Below are 19,782 nucleotides of genomic sequence, written 5' to 3'. Positions count from 1 at the left end.
AATACGAAAAGTACAGTTGGTGACTTCTTCAAGGAGCCATGAAGAGAAAACACAAGTTTGGTTCATTCGAAAGATTGCCTCGTTAGAACCATAACGACACCACTTATAACGCAAACTTCGCTCAAATAAGCTACATAATTAGGAAAAAAGGAAATGACCATGCGACCCACCAGCTCATTTTCCGCAACAGAACCTGTGATGTCACTTGGGAATGCTCTGCGATTGGCGGAGGCCGGCAAAAGCAAACGCATGTTAGGCAGGGCTTACAGTTTGCATAGCGAGCTAAATGCCCGTGAAACATACTGCACATTCTTTTTATGACAAAGAACGGTGGAGTAAACGGTTGAAGGTCCGAACAAACACGCAAGCGTGTGCGCCAATGCATACGAAACTAGCGCCGGCCGAGCTCGACATCTCGCTGTCGCGCAGACGAATTTTCGGGTTCGAGGCTCTTCGGGGCCAACGAACCGTTCCAGCACGCACAGCCGCGACCTTGCTTCGTATCGTAATCCCTTCACAGGAGGTTGGCCGTCATATCGCCAACCAGCAAAGGTAAAAATAGAAACGAGGGGAGTAAGGAACAGCAAGAAGCGACGAGATAGTGCCAGTCGTCGCGTAAGTTTCGAATGGTGTTGGCTTGCTGCTGTCGTTACGAGCTCGTTTCCAGTTTACAACCACTGAAAACTTCAGTTTGTTCGAGTACTTTACAATGAAATTTCGTTGCTGCGTTTTGAAATGCCCATGTAGTACGGGCAAATCGTCGAGGGAGTGCGACATCCCCGCCGGTGAGGAGATCTCCTTTCATGTGCTGCCCAACGACGAACCTAGGCGAAGCAAGTGGCTACGTTTTGTGAACTTTGCAAACGGAGGAGAAAGAGAGCTAAAGGAAGTACGAGTGTGCTCGCTTCATTTCCGAGGAAGTGATTACGGCAGGGACCCTTACGTTAGCTCACTCCTGGGACATGCTGGCGCTCGTCGCCGACTTCGTCAAATCGCTCTGACCTTGGGGGAAAAAATGCCGTAAACACCGCGCATTGACGCTCGTATCAGAGAGCTCGCGCGAACGGCTTTCCATACACGACACCGGCCAACTGGCATAAGTGATACTGCTACTGAAATTGAACTATTATTAACCGTAATCAAAATACGGCACATACGTACCAGTCTATATTCGTCCGTCGCGACGGGGCTGACGAGGCAGCGGTGCCGACGGCTGGGCGTTCGTCTGTTGTGGCTATCGCGGAATGGTCGCTTTCCCGTCCACCGCGTATCCCACAACTCTTGCCGCTCGTGCACTTAGAAGCATTGAGCGTTTTAGTGGTGTGAGGTTGTTAAATGCAAGCCCGAGCTCCTCGGCGAGAGTTTTGTTCTCCGGATCAGGCGATTCCATGACTAGGGCTGCGGGTGCACTAGGTTTTACTAGTATTTTTAAAATGGCCGCCGTCTCGATCGACTCCCGCGTGTGGGTGCGATATGGAGTCGACATACTAAGTATCTGTTTCATGGACCGGCTCTATGACGCCATTGTACACGTCACGGAATGTTCAATTTTAGCGGGAGATTTAAAATTTTGGCTTAAATTGCCTTATTTCTCAGTGAATAAAGCATCATTTGCTTCCGGGAAAGCGCTTGGGGTACTATGAAACACCTAATCTTTCGAATAAAACAAACTTTTGTTTTCTCTTCATGGCTCCTTTCAGCAATGGTTGCTGGTGACGCTATTGTCCAATATTGCTAATCACGGAGCCCGCCCATGGTGATAGCTATAAGATTGCTTCGCATTCATACTGTGCCGCACACTTTTTAAACTTCACGCGCAAAGGTCACTCTTTGAATGGGTGTTGACGAAGGTTAGTATACGTTTTCCTATGCGGGTGATTAACCGTCCGATGGCTTAGCGCATCAGCAGCGGCCCCCGAAGGCGTAGCAGTATCTATCTGGAGTTGGGCTCGACGTCCATGCTGCATCCGTCAGAAGCGATATCAGAGATAACAGCGAGCCACGAAAAGTAATGGCGGCTCCTGCAAGCGCGTGCGCAGATAGTGGTCGTGCAAAAGGTTTAATCTCATCAGCAGGCTGAGGAACCACGTGTCCCATATCCCCTGTGACGTCACATCTCGGTCGCGATTAACCCAGGCGGGGACCCAGTGCGGCGCCGTCCATTCAGTTCCGGCTAGCCTTACAGAGCCGTCGCACATTTAGACGAGGAGGGTAGACGAGAAGTCGCGAGCACCGCAGGGACAACCAGCCGTGCGGCCATGGCTTCCGGAGGCGACGACGGGCGCGACTTAAGCCTACCGGGGCCGTCCTGGGTGAAGAAGAGCGCGGACGATTCCGTCGACACTGCGGAGTCTGCTTCGAGCGGCGATGCTGCACCCACAGAGCTTTCGGAGAGCGCTTCGGAAGAGCGCTTCTCCGTGAGCAGCGGCAGCCAGAGGTCTGCATGCTTGGCCGCCGTCGACATGTGGGCGGAGGAGGCTGCCAGCTTCGTGCCCAGTACAGCCGACTCCGGGGCGCTGCCCGCAGAACACGGACCGTCAAGTGTAAGTCCGGGGATCCTTTGTTGGCAGCGATTTGGCTCGCGGTGGGTGGAGGCTACTAAGAGCAACAGTCACAGTCGTAGTGGTCTTTTTTTCCTGTCCCTGTCGATAGTTCAGAACCATGTCATACCAACTCGTCCAAGCGCTCTTGCAAGTAACGATGGTCCCAGAAGCCTTTGTTGGAGGTGTCTAGTCTGGCGGAGGGTAAAAGCTACGAAGGGTTACAACGTATGACGCAATGCACGCGCCACGGCGGTGAATAGCTAAATTTTGCTACAACGTGCACGGTGTTGGGTTCGTTTACGGTGCGTGCCGCAGGGGATGTAGACGAAGTACAGCAGAACGCCCGTAGAACATAGTTAGCTGTGTGCTCCAATTAGCTGATTCGCAGTCATCCATTACCGGGAGCGTCGTAGTTCAGGTGCGAGTAGGTTCGGTATTTAACGCCCCTCCTCGTCAGTCAAGTTCTTCAGTAGGCGGTGCTGTCTCCTTTTCTGTAAATATCCTTCATCCGAATGTGTACCGCTATGCCATTATGCATTACCGACGACGGCTTAGTGGGCTAGTTGGTAATGTATCATTAAAAAGGTCTTGCAGCGCGTTAAGACAAGGGAACAAAGAAGAAAGTGCTGTGTTCTGACTTCTTTCTTCCGTTGTCTTAGTGCGCTCTGTGCCGCTCTTTCGCCATGAATCGATGGCTTGGCGGGCTAGTTGGTAGTGCCCATTTAAAAAAGGGCGGTGCAGGTCCTGTTTCTTTGTGTCTTCGTTCGTGCGCTGTGATACCTATATCCTAAGATGCATTACCAGTCGCTTGTCGTGCAGGTTAAATTTTTGACTGCGAGCTGCATTTATCGCTTCGCCCAATATTAAGGGCAGCAAAAAGCGACTCGCCGAAACAATCCAAATCGGCCTGTCCGCCAGCTGTTTCTGTTAGTCCCCTCATCCCCTGCTGTGCGTGAACGCAACCATAACGCCAATGGCTGCGCGTACAGGCGGAGACTTAATATTCTGGAACACGCGAGCGCGTGTCAAAAGCCACCGATGCGCACTCTGGAGGCCTGGCGCCTGTTGTCGAGACCAACGCGGCGCGCATTTTTTACTCGTAGGCACGTTGGTTTTCTGGCTTCTGCAGCGGTACTGCGAGGTTCACTGAAGCACCGAAGGGCGACGCCTTTATAGCATTTGGTCAATCACGATGACGCATTTGCGGCCTGATGTGACGATAGGGCCGGCTTTGGCGCAAATGCTCCTCGCATCCTGATAAATGCTTACGTGGACTGTTTTGTTTGGTCTTTTTTGTTTTGTGTTTTATCGTTTATGCACAATGAGACAAGCGGTTTCCGAAAGGGGTCGCCGAATGAAGGGTGCTGCAGGAAGCAGAATCGCAGGGTACCCCGCTATCGAAAACGAGATGCCGGCGAGACGAATCGCGAGACTTTATTTATCGTCTTTATTTTGTTTGCTGCTTGACCACTGAAATTATATTTCAGCACGCTTTCCGCTGCCGCTAAAGTAGGCATTTTGCAAGGTTTGTAAAAGAAAGTACGTTTGTTTATGGTATACTTCCTTATTTAAAATTGTTCTAAAGAAATATATACTTCTATATATTGTGTTCGCTCTGCTCTTCGGTATTTGTCACAATGGCACCTCGGGTTCCCATCGAAAAACACTGTCAATTCTTTGCTTGGGGCCTCCCGAATTTATTTGGCACTAAGTAGTTGGTCTTCAACCACTGCAGCAACAGTGTGGTCGTCCTTATTGTCTTCTGTTTTGGACCTTGTCCTTCCGCTCTGCTGTCCATCTGCAAGCCGGCCTTCTTAATCCCTGCAGGCATGAACTGCTCGGGTAACATCATCACTCAACCTATTAAAAAACTCCCACTTCCCCTCGCGGAAACCCCTGTGTAGATGCGACGCATAGGGGGTTCACGTTGCAGCGTTGGACAGCGGAGGAACGGCGCTGGAACGATGGAGCGGAGCGGCGCAGGCACCGCGTTTTATAGCGCGCGTAACGCGCCGGTGCCAGCCAGTGCGTCTGCCGCGGCTATGACGCAACACAATCCAACACAATCTAATCCAAATCCAAGCCAAGCCAATCCATTCGAATCCAATCCAATGCTCCTCGCGAGAGTGTTCGCAATCGGAGAGGAGATGGGATGAGCGGCGGAGAGCGCAGCTCACGCGGCGAGGAGACTGGGGGAGGGGCGGACGCCGACAACAACGCCGACGCCGGATGCAGGGGCAAGGCGAGTGAATAGCGAGTTTTAGCTGACCGTTTTTCACGGCCCGCTCCGCTATGATAGCAAGCGGGAGCACCATTGCGCATGCGTGGCGCGCTATGCCGCGAACGGCATTGGCTCCGGTTGCGCTGAGCGGGCCGCTGAGACCGGAGCGGACCGCCGAAAACGGTCAGCTAAAACTCCCTATTGAGAAGTCGCATCTAATAAGACTCTACCTATTAATAAGCCCGCAAATTTTCCTTTGAGGAGTGCCTGATAGAAGGAAATTTTCGTAGGGTGCGCGATTGCAACCCGATGTGCCATTTTGACGAATGCTGGCGTGAAGCGCGAACTGGCCATTAAATGAGTGTCTTTGGATCATTTTTAAGTAACGAAGTAGACAGCAAAAAAACAAAACCGACATAATTTCTTTTCATGCACTTGGAAATTGCCTACTTTATCGGTAGCGGAAAGCGAGCTGAAAGACAAGTTGAGTGGTCGAGTAGTATACATAATAAAAAAACTGAATAAAGGTTCGCAATTCATCTGGTTAGCATTTCGTTGTCGATAGCGCAGCACCCTGCGATTGTACTTCACACACGGGTTAATTTGACCACGCCGTTCGCAAGCCGCTAGTCGGCGTGTATACACGATAAAGCGCAAACAGGAAAAATACCACACCAAACAATCTCCGAAAACATTTATCAGGACTCGAGGAGCACTTGCGCCAAAGCCGGCGCAATCGTCATAATAGGCCGCAAATGTTTCATCGGGATGAAAGAAATGCTGCAAAAGCGTCGCTCTTCACTGACCGCAGCACCCCTGCAGGAAACGAGAAAATCAGCGTGCTTGCGAGTAAAGAACGCGCATGCGCACCGCGCCGGTCTCGACAACAGGCGCGAGGCCTCCAGAGTGCGCATCGGTGGCGTTTGGTGCACGCGCTCCCGTAGTCCGGAATATTAAGTCCCCTACTGTACCTCGGAGCGCATACGCCCTGCAAGTCTCTAGGTTGGTGTGCTCGAGCTTATCAGATCATAGCATCCACCGCGCTTTGTAAGGGTGCCTTCGCCCCCTATTTAGAGCCCCTTTAAAGGAACTCTGCAACCCTTCCGATAAACGCTCCCACTTTCCTTCGCGCCTGGTAGCCCTGTGAAAGCTATACTTATCGCCAGCACGGAGCGTTACTGCGTGATTTTTCTCGTCGCAGCGTATCCGTCTTCCGTTTCTGCTTCGCTTCTGCGCCTTTCTTTTTAAGGGTTGCAAGCTGGGCTAGTTGGAAAGACATTCTTGGATGAAACCAGCGCGAACTTAGAGACACGTAAAAGAAGTGGAACAAGGATAGCCGCTGCAAGTCATGTTTCACTTTTGTCTTCAAGTTCGCGCTGGTTTCCGACACGAACTCCAAACACCTTAGCCACTGAGCCAGCGCTGTTAACTTGCGCCTTATATGCATTAACGTTCTGGACATGTATGGACCGTGGGTGCGAATTTGTGGCGCCGCCTTTCCTGCGTTGCGAGTGAGAAAACATGGTGTGGTTTGTTCGGAGCCGCTTGCCTTAATTGTATCGCTGTGCAACCTTTACTTACAATTTTGTTACTTCGTTGCAGCCCGGCACGACATCTGCCAATGCACTACTAGCGTTCGCCAGGTACCTCCGCCGCGATGCACCGTCATACTTTCCGTCAGCCGATGATGTCGAGCAACGCGTCCGCTCATTCGAGGACGTTTTCAGGAGCGAATCGGGAGAGGAACTCACCAGACCATGCAGCCACGGTGAACGCGAACCCTGCTGGGTCCTCAAGCACCAGACGTCCTGGAACAACCTACTGAACAGCCACGGGCTCGAACTTCTGGAATGTCTGCGAGGCCGAGCGTTATCTCTGCGGACGCTCGACATGATGGAACGCATCAACCTGAGCCCCTCCGTAACGCTCACGTCCCTCTGCCTCGTCATGTGGGTCATCTACGAGCACCGGTGCATACGGTCCGCCACGCTCAACGCCGGCATAGTCGCCCCTCATCACATATCCATCTTCTACAAGCTGCTGCGCTTTCACACGGACTACGTGAGCGCGGGCATCGTCGCACACCACTCGGAGCCCACGGGCGCCTGGAGAAGCCAAATCTTCGACTCCCTCAAGTACACCACTCTCCTGCACACCTTCCACATGTCCGCGCTGCGTCTCAACGAACCACAGAGCGACAACTTCCGCCAACTTATGACGAGGAACCCTGGACTGCGGTCGCTGGTTGCCGTGAACGTCACTGTGGACTCGATAGCTGCCATGAATCTCTTCGACGGGCTCACTTACCTGCAGAACCTCGAGGAACTGGACGTTTACGCGAGGGTGGACGAAGGGGAGTACATTTACGGGGAAGCAATTTCTATGCTGCTCCACACGACGGTGCAGAGGATGAGGCTGAATTTAGACTGTGATATGACCCAGTTCTTCGCCGAACTCCAGGACAACCGCAGCCTTAACGAACTAGAGTTGGGCAACCCTGTGTCCGATGCGGAGCCACTCCTGGCTCTGGCAGACTCGCTGGCGAAGAACCGAACTCTCAGGTGCTTGAAGATGGCGATCAATGTGAGCCGACGGCGACGTTTCGGCGCCTACGGCAAAGCGCTCGCGAGCATTGTGGCCAACAACCGCAGGATAGAGGTGCTCGACTTGTCCGGCTCGACGTTTCACGGTTGCGACACCCTCAAAGGGCTCAGCGACGCCCTGAGCCTCAACTACACCCTCGACGAGCTGTACTTGCACGACTGCGACCTGACCTGCTCTGAGGTGGTCATGCTGTTGGGCAGCCTGGACGACAACGCTTCGCTCCGAGAAGTGTGCTTCGGGGCGGTCAACGACACGCCCGGGGAACGTCTTCAGGTTCTAAACATCATCGCCGCCAAGTCGCTCCAGAACCGCGTCACTTTCGTCTGGAGGGACGACGAGGTGCCGCTCCTCGGCAATAACTTGGAAGCCCCCTTGCGAAAGCTCTACCTGCAAGCCGTGGACGCCTGGCAAGATGACGTCGGGACTTTTCTCTGTCACCTTCCCAAGTACGAGAGCACCCTGACCACCCTCTACATCTGCGCTCCCGATATCATCACCGCAGAGGGGGCCCGCGACTTGTCCTCTTTCTTCGCCAACGCTACCATGCTCAGCAAGGTGGCTCTCATCTACGAAACTACCAAGGAGTCTTCATTCACTCTGCTCGAGGGAATCGGCGACTCTTCGTCCATCACCGTTCTCGTGATCGGGCGCTGGTTTCTGGACCGCGACGTGGCGTGGGCCCTCCGGGACGCGCTGGACGTCAACACGAGCCTGCTTCGCCTCGAAGTGTACCGGTACGACGGCGAGTGCGTGTGTCCCACGTTCGACAGGCTCTTCCCGGAAGCGGTCACCGCCAGCCGCAGCCTCGTGGTCGTGCAGCGCTTCCATTTCGGGCAGGAAACGCGCGCTGAGACGAGGGACGTCGGAGTCAGGTTCACACTGCGCAGGAACGAGATGGCGCTGCGAGACACCCTCGACTCCATACTCGAAGGGAAGTTGAAGGCGACTGCGTCGTTCGCGTATCACATGTTGCGAGCGAGTTCCGACCCCCAGGGCTCGTACTTCCGCGAACACGAGATCGGTTGGCGGCCGCTGGTGACGAACCGGCTCCTGGAGGTCTACGAGGCCGTGAGGGATCCGCTGCGGCGTCTGAGTCTCGAGTACGACTCTGTTGCGGGCAGCCAACGGAGACAGAGCCTGCTGCCTGAGTTTCAAGCACTGTACGGCAAGTACCTGCAGAGCGTGAACTTGCGTCTCGGCCTCGACGATGGTTTTTCTGAAACTTAGAGGACGGATCTTCAAGGCGTCTTGTGTAAAGCCGGGCGCATTGCTGTTGCTATGTTTGCATGAACTTTTTGCAGCATTTTCTGATTGTTCGTGTTGGTGCTTGCTGCTGGTTTTAGTATGCACCTCCCAAGATGCCCTGCGAGTTTACTTTGGCGAAACTTATTCTGGAATGATGCTGCGGCAGCGTGATATAAGGTCCGAGGATAGCAGTTCAGTACTTGATTCCGAAGAAACTAGACCATCTTTTAATAAGTTACCCAATTCAAAGAAATTTCGCTATTCAGAGCATGCAGGAGGTCGCAAGATATGCTAAGAGGAAAGATGGAATACAACCGAACGCCACAGCGAAGCCATTACTATGTGTTCATTCCGAAGTCGGTGCCTGGATCCACCTAACTTCTGACTGTCATGTTTACTAATTCTTTTGCTTTAGTATTTTTAACATGCTGTTGCTGCCAGGTTTAATCTCAAGATGGCGCAAACAGTGAATTCAGGTTCCAAATAAAAGTATGTGTTTCTATTGTAGTGGTCTCTCTCTTCAACGTCCTGGCTTTGAACATCGCAGTGTTATTTTATAGTTAACAACTTTTGCATGAATGTTCTTTATCTGGTGTTTATCTGGTTTTTATCTGGTTTTTATCTGGTTTTTATCTGGTTTTTATCTGGTTTTTATCTGGTTTTTATCTGGTTTTTATCTGGTTTTTATCTGGTTTTATCTGGTTTTATCTGGTTTTATCTGGTTTATCTGGTGTGTATCTGGTTTTTATAAATTTTGCTGGTGGTTCAGTTCATGTCTTAAGCGCGTACACGCCATCGTAAGTGACAGCGGCCACATGTACAATACGCGGCAAATGAAACGCGAACACGAAAATGTGAATCAGAACCCTCAAAATTGAAAAACTGTTCGTTGAGGTCTATTAATGGCGCTCTTAGTATATTCGGGAAGCCACATTACCGGACTGTTTTTGTAACCAAGCCCTGCGTCGTTTTGGCTTGTATAGAAAGAAACCGCGCTATTTGTGTTTCGGTTCATTGTTTCGTGTTCCCGTTTCATCTACCGCGCATTGTGCACCATTGTAAACCATGAATGTACACCAAAGTAATTAGAATCTAGCAGGCTTTTCTATTTCTACAGCACAGGTTCAATCCGAAGTAAACTGATCACGGCTTCGTGGCTGAAATGCATTCTGCCGTATGTGGCTATCGGCACAAATTTTGTTCGAGACGGCGGATTCTAGTTTAGGACTTAAACGGTCACTTTAAGGTTCCTGGCAAGGCCCACGCCGAGGCAAATATGTTCGCCAACCCGCGCTCCATTTACTTATGGCGGCACCTGTACGTGTAAATTCCAGGCAGAAACTACGAGGGTAGTGTTCGCGTAACCATGCGGGGTTTTCCTGTGTGGGGTGGTCAGTAACGTACACAAAACTAGTACCCTGGCCACGCTTCAGTGCACCCTCATCTTGCGTCGTCAACACGAGAGGTGCCAAAATGGCCGCCACCGGTGCGAGGCCGCGGAAACAAACGTCCCGCTTTGTATCATAGCAGGGCCGGCCTTGCTGCATTCGGCGCGCTGTGCGAACTGCTGCCAAGGCACCCCCTCCCCCACGCCCCCCGTTCGTCAAACTCATTTTTACAGTGCAGCTGTCTATGGCTACGATCCAGCAGACCGTCTCAGGCTAGAGATGTAGACAAGAATACCACGCGAGCGTAGCGCCGTTTCGAGACGCCCACTCAAATTCCTATAATCGTAAAACTGTGCCACACCTTCAGTGTAACAAAAAATTAGCAAAAATGTCATAGGGTATTTCTATCTTGATATAACTGGGCTTATATTGTCCCTGCAGAGATGTCTTCTCAGCAACGCATTTGTGCTTAGACGTGAAGACGACTTTAATTGGCCTGTAATTGTAAGCCAGCGTTTCCACATTGCTGTACGCTCAAGGACGTCCGTCTACGGAAGGAGTATGACAATAGAAAATGGCTATAATTCCTGTTTTATAGGAACTATCCCGAAATAAATTATGACAATTAGCCGCTAACCCTTTCAGCTCTGAATTCTTTATTTCTACCAGAAAGCTTTTGTGTGCATTTTCCTTATTATTGCGATCCTCTGAACTTACAAACAAAAATCGAGCTTGTGGTGCAAGTAATTAGCGATTTAGAGCGCGGAATCTGATTAGGTCATTAGGCAATTAAACTTCTCAACTCCAAAACAGTCTTTTTTTTTTTGCTTGTTTCCCTAAATTTTCAGAAACACTGAGCCAACGTACAAAAAATAAAGCTGGCATTGAAAGTATCCTTTGAGTTACAGCCGTGTAATCAAACTAGGACTTCAGTCCCTGGAGTCACCCAGATGTCAGTTTGGTCCACACTGCAATGCCTTCCTCTCTCTAGCGTTGAGCTGTAGCAAAAAACTAACAATAGGGATATCTATCGAAAGAGGGATTCTTAAAAAACTGTTTCCCAGAAAACTAGCTGTTTTTGTTTTGTTCTGAAATTGCTGGAAGAATTTCGATTAATGTCCTAAATATAGGACACCAGGGCCGAAAGGGCTAAGATGGCTCTATCATTACGCGAAATTTTATTTACGTTTCAAAATTACATACTTCACAGTTAAGTTGTAAATACTGGGTATTCCCGTTTGCTGTCAGTACATATAGGCTTCAATGGCAGGGAAACGGGCGGCCCTTGTTTGTCCGCTGGAATAAAACTCCAGTCCGTCCAAGTTGCGTTCATGTAATTAACCAATAAGTATGCTCAATCCCAAATTGCAAACAAACGTTTATTGTTTTGTGTACTCCTTGGACTGCGCCCCGGTAAAAGCATATAATTGTCGCTCACGTTGAGGCTCGGCACGACAGCTTCGTTGGTCATCCTTCTTCACAGAGCGGAAGGACACTGAATTTCTTTTAATAGTGGGAACGATGGCGCCCCGTCAAAAAACTACTGCATTTCCCCATAGACCGGTCGGTCGACCGAAAAGCTCTCATAAGAAAGTAAATGTACTAGGGCCTTCATATTTTGATACAAAACGGCTTAAACTGCTCCTAAAAAAATTTCTTCCCAGCAATGCATTTGTGTACAGAGGTGAAGCCGACTTCCGAAGTATCGGTGTACTACCGTGTAAGCTTCGTCTTTGTAAGCTGGCTTCCCTACATTGGCTGTTCTGCAGAGAAGTATGGCGATCTACGGAGGCAGTAGGATTACAGAAAGCGGCTCTAACTCTTGTGTTATCAAAAGTATCACGAAACAAATTACGTGACAATTACCCGCTAGGACGACTCTACATGCGTGATACCGGGCTTTTATTGTGTAAAAAGGTCTTCAAGTGCTCAGTGTCGATAATGCTCGTCGCTCATTACCAGACTACAGGAACTTTCTTTTCTGCGGTCGTGGCCATGGCTAGAAGAAAACTCCATGCAGAACAGAACTGTGTTTGAAGTAAGTCGGGCCAAGGTGGAGCTGCATTTCGAGGACATTTGGGAGAAGATTCACACAGGAACCAATGCAAGTCAAAAGGAAGTAGTACGAGACCGACTTCGAGATAGAAGTTAAACCGCTTCAGGAGCTGCGGGACCATATTAAGACGTGGATGGCATCCAGCGAGATCAAGGAAAAAGGTTTCCTGATGGACAACGGCAAGCTAACGCAAACACAAATGGAGTGGTCCAGGGTGGTCGAAAGTGAAATGAAGACGTTCTTGAAGGAGAGTCTGGACGGCGCCCAGATGGTATACCTCGTGCAGAAGGGGGAGGACCTGATGGCGTGGCTGTCTAATTCCACACAGGCCGTGCGTATTCTCGTGGACCAATTGGAGAGCGAGATCGAGTCTCTCACCCTGATTCTAAAGAACGCGCACCAGGACCAGGTAGCCGAGCTGAAGGCGCTTCGGTCCCTCCCCGACTACCACATTTATCGAACTCGAGACGCTAATGCCTATGCTCGACAACGGCTTCGTCGATGTCTCCAAGATCAATGACATCGAAGGGACCATGAAGACGAAATACAACTTTGTTCATCCTGAAAGAGGAAGCATTGGGTAATTCACTAAGATCCATTCCAGCCACGGTAGACATTAGACAGTTTTAGCATAGCGGCTAGCGTGCGCTAACACTACGGCGGCGGGCTAACGGGCCCCGACTGCGCATGCGCGCGCAGGGAGGGCGAGGAGGTCGCCCCTCACCAGGCTCGGGGATTCATGGGCGCCGTCACGCAGGAACTAATGCGCGCCTGCCCTTTCGGGTCCCGGCACCGCCGCCATAGCGTAAGCGTACGCTACCCGCGATTCTAAAACTCTCTGTTAATTTAAACCCCCCCCCCCCAAAAAAAAAAAATGTTGAAAAAAATTTTAAATTCCGTGCTACAGTGGTGTGCCATGGGCAGGAATGACGTAATGTGCGCCAGCAGTGAAAACGTACTTACCAACGTGCAAATGCAAGTTATGATTCAAATAGTACGTTCCAATGGAACGAGAGGCCTCACCACAGCCGCATTGTTATGTTTCCAGCGGCTTTCAGAAAAATAAAGCTTGTGAGAAAAGTCCGCTAAATATCACCTTGGTTTGTTCATTGATTTCAGAAAGGCATTTCATTCAGTATATCATGAAGCCTTAACGCATAAAATTAGCAAGTATGGCGTAGTTGGTGTGGTTCTTGAACTAATGAAAAACTACTTAATAAACCGTCGTCAATATGTCTGCATAAACAAATGTGCATCGGCTTATGCAAACATAACTAGAGGAGTACCGCAGGGGTCAATACTCGGTCCTCTACTATTTATAATTTATATCAATGATCTTTGTGATATCCCATGTTCTCCCAAGCTAATTATGTACGCAGACGATACGAACATTTTCTTTAGCGGTACATCTATTCTAGAACTTGAATACCAGGTTAACAACTACCTCCACCAGCTGTCTGGATGGCTTAGTCTAAATAAACTACAACTAAATGTGTGGGGATCGCGACTTTCACGCGAACCCCTTTTCTGGCTAGCTTCCCGTCGCGGACGGCGTGCACATGCGCCTCGCTCACGCGACGGGAACCATACGGGAGGGCGCCAGTGACCGGACGGTTTGTTTCGCCCTGGTGGAAGCGTTGACCCTTTTCCCCTCTGCCTTACCCGAGAACCAGTTCTTCCTCGATACTAGCGCCACCGTAAGGCGAAGTCTGGTGGGACGTAGCATGACGAGGGGACGCCCTCTTGTCTTGGGGGATCCGGTAGCGCGCGGACGTTTCGGCGCGCTGGTCCTGACCTGGGGAACGCGCCACAAAAGGACGCGTCCGGGCGAGCTGGGAGACTGCAACCGCGCTCGCACTGCGCAGCGCTCCGCTACTCCGGTATGCCATGGGTGAGTCGAACCATCTCGATCTCTAGCGTTGTTTAATGCCTCGCTCCCAGTGTTACCGTTATGGCCTACGATTAGTCTGTATGCAGTATATTTGATTTGCACTTTGCAATAAATGCTGCCATTGATGTTTTGCCCTCGCCGCCTCCTGCCTTTGTCTGTCTCCGCAAACAACGGACCCGTCCGCAGCCGGCGCTCGCAAGGCGTTTGCTGAGCGCGGATGGCTGCGGTGTGGGAAATAACTAGTGTGTGAAATGTAGAATCCCACATCTGGCGCCCCAACGTGAGGCCTTGTTTGCGGAGACGAGCAGGAGGCACGGCAGCATCCTTTGTTCTGGCGTCGGACGATCCGAGGACAGACAACAGACTTCAGGCCTAACTGATTGGAGCGAGTTATTAGCAGAGGCCAACTTTCCTGAGAGTGAGGCGAATTATTTATTGCTGCGGCGTTTTTAATTTGTTAAGCGCCGAGTTTGTAGCAATCGTGTATATGGCAGGACATCGCTGCCAGTTAACACGTGGTCTCCGACTTTTTGTCGGGACGTTGTTGTTTATGGAAACAAGGGTTTCCGAGTTTGCATCCACGCGAGGCCGGGAGCCCGCGCCGTTGTGTCAGCCCGAAGTGAGTGGGTACGGAAGCTGCAATTTGGGTCCGAGTTTTTCTTTGTGTTTTGTCGACTCCGGGAGTCGAGGCTCTGGGAGCCGTGTGGCCGGGCCACGTGTGCCGCAAAAGGCTAGCTGGTATTGCAGCCCGGCACGGGCGCTCCGATACCGCTGAATGCGGTAGGCGCCGTTCGCTCATAAGCTGCTTGTGTTGCAGCGAGCGAGTAGGACCCTAACAAAGCAGATGTCTCCTCACGGCTGCACGTACGGGCACGTTCAGGGTTTCTTTCGTTTGGTCTGTTTTATTTTGTTGTGTTGTTGGATGCGGGTCGTTTGCCGAAGTGAGTGACCCGAAGGCTTTCGCAGCCGGTCCTCCCAGACGAAGGCACGACCTTGGGAACAATGCGAGGGCGCATGGAGCGCTCCCTCCTCTTTTGTTGATCGCCTCGCGCGAGAGAAAGGAATCTCTCCCGCCTCAGGAAAGACTTGCTTTGACCCCTCGCTGCTTGAAAAACTGCTTTCCGCAACGTAGTTGTTTTTGTTGTCGCGCCACGCGGGCGACGGGACTGAAGGGGGGCCTCATCCCTCTTCCACTGACGGGGAGAATTACGCGAGGCAAACTTTGCGCCCGCTGATTGTAACGTCGCAGGAGCCCTCTTGTTCGGCTCGAGAGACCAAGCTCTGTTCACGTTAACTAAGCGCCAGTGTGTTGAAACGTATTTCAGCATTTTTACGCAAGCGGCGTTCATGTGTGTGAACATAGGGCTGTCGTTGGGAGCAAATACTGTTTCCGCATTCATGTGTATGAATGAAGTGTTAAAGATGCGAGCAAATACTGCTTTCGCATTTGTATGGTTAAGCATCGCGCCGGGCGGTCGATGCGATCGTGTGTGTTCTTTGTACCTTGTACCGTATAGGGTTAGAACAGGTTCTAGCTCTGTGGACATTTCCAGAGCGGTTGCATTGCTGAGAAACTTAGCAGCTGAACCATCGGATTGTGTCACGTTATCGATGCAATCGAGTTCGTATTTTCCCTACCCTGCACGCTGCAGGGTTAGGACAATTTGGCGTGCTTTGTTGACGCTAACAAGCCGGTAATTATGCCGAAGCCTTGGCAGTTGTGATATTCGACATCGAACCACATGATCGATGGGATCAAAGGGCTACTGCAGCCTGTTTTTTCCTACCCTATACATTGTAGGGTTTGGACTATTTATTGGGCTTTGTTGACATTAACAGAGCGATGGCAATGCTGACAACTCGGCAGTTGTCGTTAGGATCGCGCCACAAAGGCGGTGCGATCGGAGAGCTTTTTTTCTGCCGTACACTGAAGGTGCGGGGAGTTTCTTTGTGCAGCTAAGCCACCCCGGCTTGGACCACATGACGGAGCGTGTTTATGCTGCTGTCTACTGTTCCGGGCGAGCTGCCGAGCCTGCTGAAGGGGTGCGGTGCGGCATGCCGTCACCAGCCTGGCTGAGAGAGTCGGCAGTCTGGTCGCTCGGCGGCCACGGGCCATCACGGATGTGCCGCCACTTGAGCAACGCTTGCTTGGGTTGGCTGGTGCGATTCTTCCCGGAGCTACCCGCCTGCAGACATCAGCGGGCGACGACCGGGCCTGCTGGTACACCACCAGCGGTGGCATTGGACGAGTGGAAGCCGGCGTAGGCAACACGATGCAGTGACTAACGATTTAATCGACGAACGAACTTTTCGTCGCCTCTAGTCCTGTAGTCAGCTCTCACCAGCGTACGCAAGGAATTTAGGAGGGAGGGATGTGGGGATCGCGACTTTCACGCGAACCCCTTTTCTGGCTAGCTTCCCGTCGCGGACGGCGTGCACATGCGCCTCGCTCACGCGACGGGAACCATACGGGAGGGCGCCAGTGACCGGACGGTTTGTTTCGCCCTGGTGGAAGCGTTGACCCTTTTCCCCTCTGCCTTACCCGAGAACCAGTTCTTCCTCGATACTAGCGCCACCGTAAGGCGAAGTCTGGTGGGACGTAGCATGACGAGGGGACGCCCTCTTGTCTTGGGGGATCCGGTAGCGCGCGGACGTTTCGGCGCGCTGGTCCTGACCTGGGGAACGCGCCACAAAAGGACGCGTCCGGGCGAGCTGGGAGACTGCAACCGCGCTCGCACTGCGCAGCGCTCCGCTACTCCGGTATGCCATGGGTGAGTCGAACCATCTCGATCTCTAGCGTTGTTTAATGCCTCGCTCCCAGTGTTACCGTTATGGCCTACGATTAGTCTGTATGCAGTATATTTGATTTGCACTTTGCAATAAATGCTGCCATTGATGTTTTGCCCTCGCCACCTCCTGCCTTTGTCTGTCTCCGCAAACAACGGACCCGTCCGCAGCCGGCGCTCGCAAGGCGTTTGCTGAGCGCGGATGGCTGCGGTGTGGGAAATAACTAGTGTGTGAAATGTAGAATCCCACATCTGGCGCCCCAACGTGAGGCCTTGTTTGCGGAGACGAGCAGGAGGCACGGCAGCATCCTTTGTTCTGGCGTCGGACGATCCGAGGACAGAAAACAGACTTCAGGCCTAACTGATTGGAGCGAGTTATTAGCAGAGGCCAACTTTCCTGAGAGTGAGGCGAATTATTTATTGCTGCGGCGTTTTTAATTTGTTAAGCGCCGAGTTTGTAGCAATCGTGTATATGGCAGGACATCGCTGCCAGTTAACACGTGGTCTCCGACTTTTTGTCGGGACGTTGTTGTTTATGGAAACAAGGGTTTCCGAGTTTGCATCCACGCGAGGCCGGGAGCCCGCGCCGTTGTGTCAGCCCGAAGTGAGTGGGTACGGAAGCTGCAATTTGGGTCCGAGTTTTTCTTTGTGTTTTGTCGACTCCGGGAGTCGAGGCTCTGGGAGCCGTGTGGCCGGGCCACGTGTGCCGCAAAAGGCTAGCTGGTATTGCAGCCCGGCACGGGCGCTCCGATACCGCTGAATGCGGTAGGCGCCGTTCGCTCATAAGCTGCTTGTGTTGCAGCGAGCGAGTAGGACCCTAACAAAGCAGATGTCTCCTCACGGCTGCACGTACGGGCACGTTCAGGGTTTCTTTCGTTTGGTCTGTTTTATTTTGTTGTGTTGTTGGATGCGGGTCGTTTGCCGAAGTGAGTGACCCGAAGGCTTTCGCAGCCGGTCCTCCCAGACGAAGGCACGACCTTGGGAACAATGCGAGGGCGCATGGAGCGCTCCCTCCTCTTTTGTTGATCGCCTCGCGCGAGAGAAAGGAATCTCTCCCGCCTCAGGAAAGACTTGCTTTGACCCCTCGCTGCTTGAAAAACTGCTTTCCGCAACGTAGTTGTTTTTGTTGTCGCGCCACGCGGGCGACGGGACTGAAGGGGGGCCTCATCCCTCTTCCACTGACGGGGAGAATTACGCGAGGCAAACTTTGCGCCCGCTGATTGTAACGTCGCAGGAGCCCTCTTGTTCGGCTCGAGAGACCAAGCTCTGTTCACGTTAACTAAGCGCCAGTGTGTTGAAACGTATTTCAGCATTTTTACGCAAGCGGCGTTCATGTGTGTGAACATAAGGCTGTCGTTGGGAGCAAATACTGTTTCCGCATTCATGTGTATGAATGAAGTGTTAAAGATGCGAGCAAATACTGCTTTCGCATTTGTATGGTTAAGCATCGCGCCGGGCGGTCGATGCGATCGTGTGTGTTCTTTGTACCTTGTACCGTATAGGGTTAGAACAGGTTCTAGCTCTGTGGACATTTCCAGAGCGGTTGCATTGCTGAGAAACTTAGCAGCTGAACCATCGGATTGTGTCACGTTATCGATGCAATCGAGTTCGTATTTTCCCTACCCTGCACGCTGCAGGGTTAGGACAATTTGGCGTGCTTTGTTGACGCTAACAAGCCGGTAATTATGCCGAAGCCTTGGCAGTTGTGATATTCGACATCGAACCACATGATCGATGGGATCAAAGGGCTACTGCAGCCTGTTTTTTCCTACCCTATACATTGTAGGGTTTGGACTATTTATTGGGCTTTGTTGACATTAACAGAGCGATGGCAATGCTGACAACTCGGCAGTTGTCGTTAGGATCGCGCCACAAAGGCGGTGCGATCGGAGAGCTTTTTTTCTGCCGTACACTGAAGGTGCGGGGAGTTTCTTTGTGCAGCTAAGCCACCCCGGCTTGGACCACATGACGGAGCGTGTTTATGCTGCTGTCTACTGTTCCGGGCGAGCTGCCGAGCCTGCTGAAGGGGTGCGGTGCGGCATGCCGTCACCAGCCTGGCTGAGAGAGTCGGCAGTCTGGTCGCTCGGCGGCCACGGGCCATCACGGATGTGCCGCCACTTGAGCAACGCTTGCTTGGGTTGGCTGGTGCGATTCTTCCCGGAGCTACCCGCCTGCAGACATCAGCGGGCGACGACCGGGCCTGCTGGTACACCACCAGCGGTGGCATTGGACGAGTGGAAGCCGGCGTAGGCAACACGATGCAGTGACTAACGATTTAATCGACGAACGAACTTTTCGTCGCCTCTAGTCCTGTAGTCAGCTCTCACCAGCGTACGCAAGGAATTTAGGAGGGAGGGATGTGGGGATCGCGACTTTCACGCGAACCCCTTTTCTGGCTAGCTTCCCGTCGCGGACGGCGTGCACATGCGCCTCGCTCACGCGACGGGAACCATACGGGAGGGCGCCAGTGACCGGACGGTTTGTTTCGCCCTGGTGGAAGCGTTGACCCTTTTCCCCTCTGCCTTACCCGAGAACCAGTTCTTCCTCGATACTAGCGCCACCGTAAGGCGAAGTCTGGTGGGACGTAGCATGACGAGGGGACGCCCTCTTGTCTTGGGGGATCCGGTAGCGCGCGGACGTTTCGGCGCTCTGGTCCTGACCTGGGGAACGCGCCACAAAGGACGCGTCCGGGCGAGCTGGGAGACTGCAACCGCGCTCGCACTGCGCAGCGCTCCGCTACTCCGGTATGCCATGGGTGAGTCGAACCATCTCGATCTCTAGCGTTGTTTAATGCCTCGCTCCCAGTGTTACCGTTATGGCCTACGATTAGTCTGTATGCAGTATATTTGATTTGCACTTTGCAATAAATGCTGCCATTGATGTTTTGCCCTCGCCGCCTCCTGCCTTTGTCTGTCTCCGCAAACAACGGACCCGTCCGCAGCCGGCGCTCGCAAGGCGTTTGCTGAGCGCGGATGGCTGCGGTGTGGGAAATAACTAGTGTGTGAAATGTAGAATCCCACAAATGTCAGTAAAAACCAAATGCATTGT

At 52.1% G+C, this 19,782-nt stretch overlaps 1 protein-coding gene across 1 annotated transcript; it reads left to right on the top strand.

The window, feature by feature from the left end:
* Positions 1–2,144: 2,144 nt before the first annotated feature.
* LOC144138396 (uncharacterized) lies at positions 2,145–8,828 on the top strand. Its single transcript, XM_077670659.1, has 2 exons — positions 2,145–2,543; positions 6,367–8,828. The coding sequence occupies exons 1-2, from the start codon at positions 2,259–2,261 to the stop codon at positions 8,593–8,595; spliced, it is 2,514 nt and encodes an 837-aa protein (XP_077526785.1). The 5' UTR covers positions 2,145–2,258; the 3' UTR covers positions 8,596–8,828.
* The last annotated feature ends 10,954 nt before the right edge of the window (positions 8,829–19,782 follow it).

The sequence above is a fragment of the Haemaphysalis longicornis genome, unplaced genomic scaffold (genome assembly GCF_048455015.1).
Source record: "Haemaphysalis longicornis isolate Haplotype H1 unplaced genomic scaffold, Haemaphysalis longicornis Haplotype H1 scaffold_5, whole genome shotgun sequence".
NCBI lineage: Eukaryota > Metazoa > Arthropoda > Arachnida > Ixodida > Ixodidae > Haemaphysalis > Haemaphysalis longicornis.
This window is presented reverse-complemented; position numbering and strand designations above follow the sequence as displayed.

What these genes read in the sequence shown, in the direction of transcription:
- LOC144138396 (XM_077670659.1), top strand. Translation starts at nt 2,259, where the DNA reads ATGGCTTCCGGAGGCGACGACGGGCGCGACTTAAGCCTACCGGGGCCG. An exon ending in CAGAACACGGACCGTCAAGT is followed by an intron (nt 2,544 to 6,366) that starts GTAAGTCCGGGG and finishes ACTTCGTTGCAG; the next exon opens with CCCGGCACGACATCTGCCAA.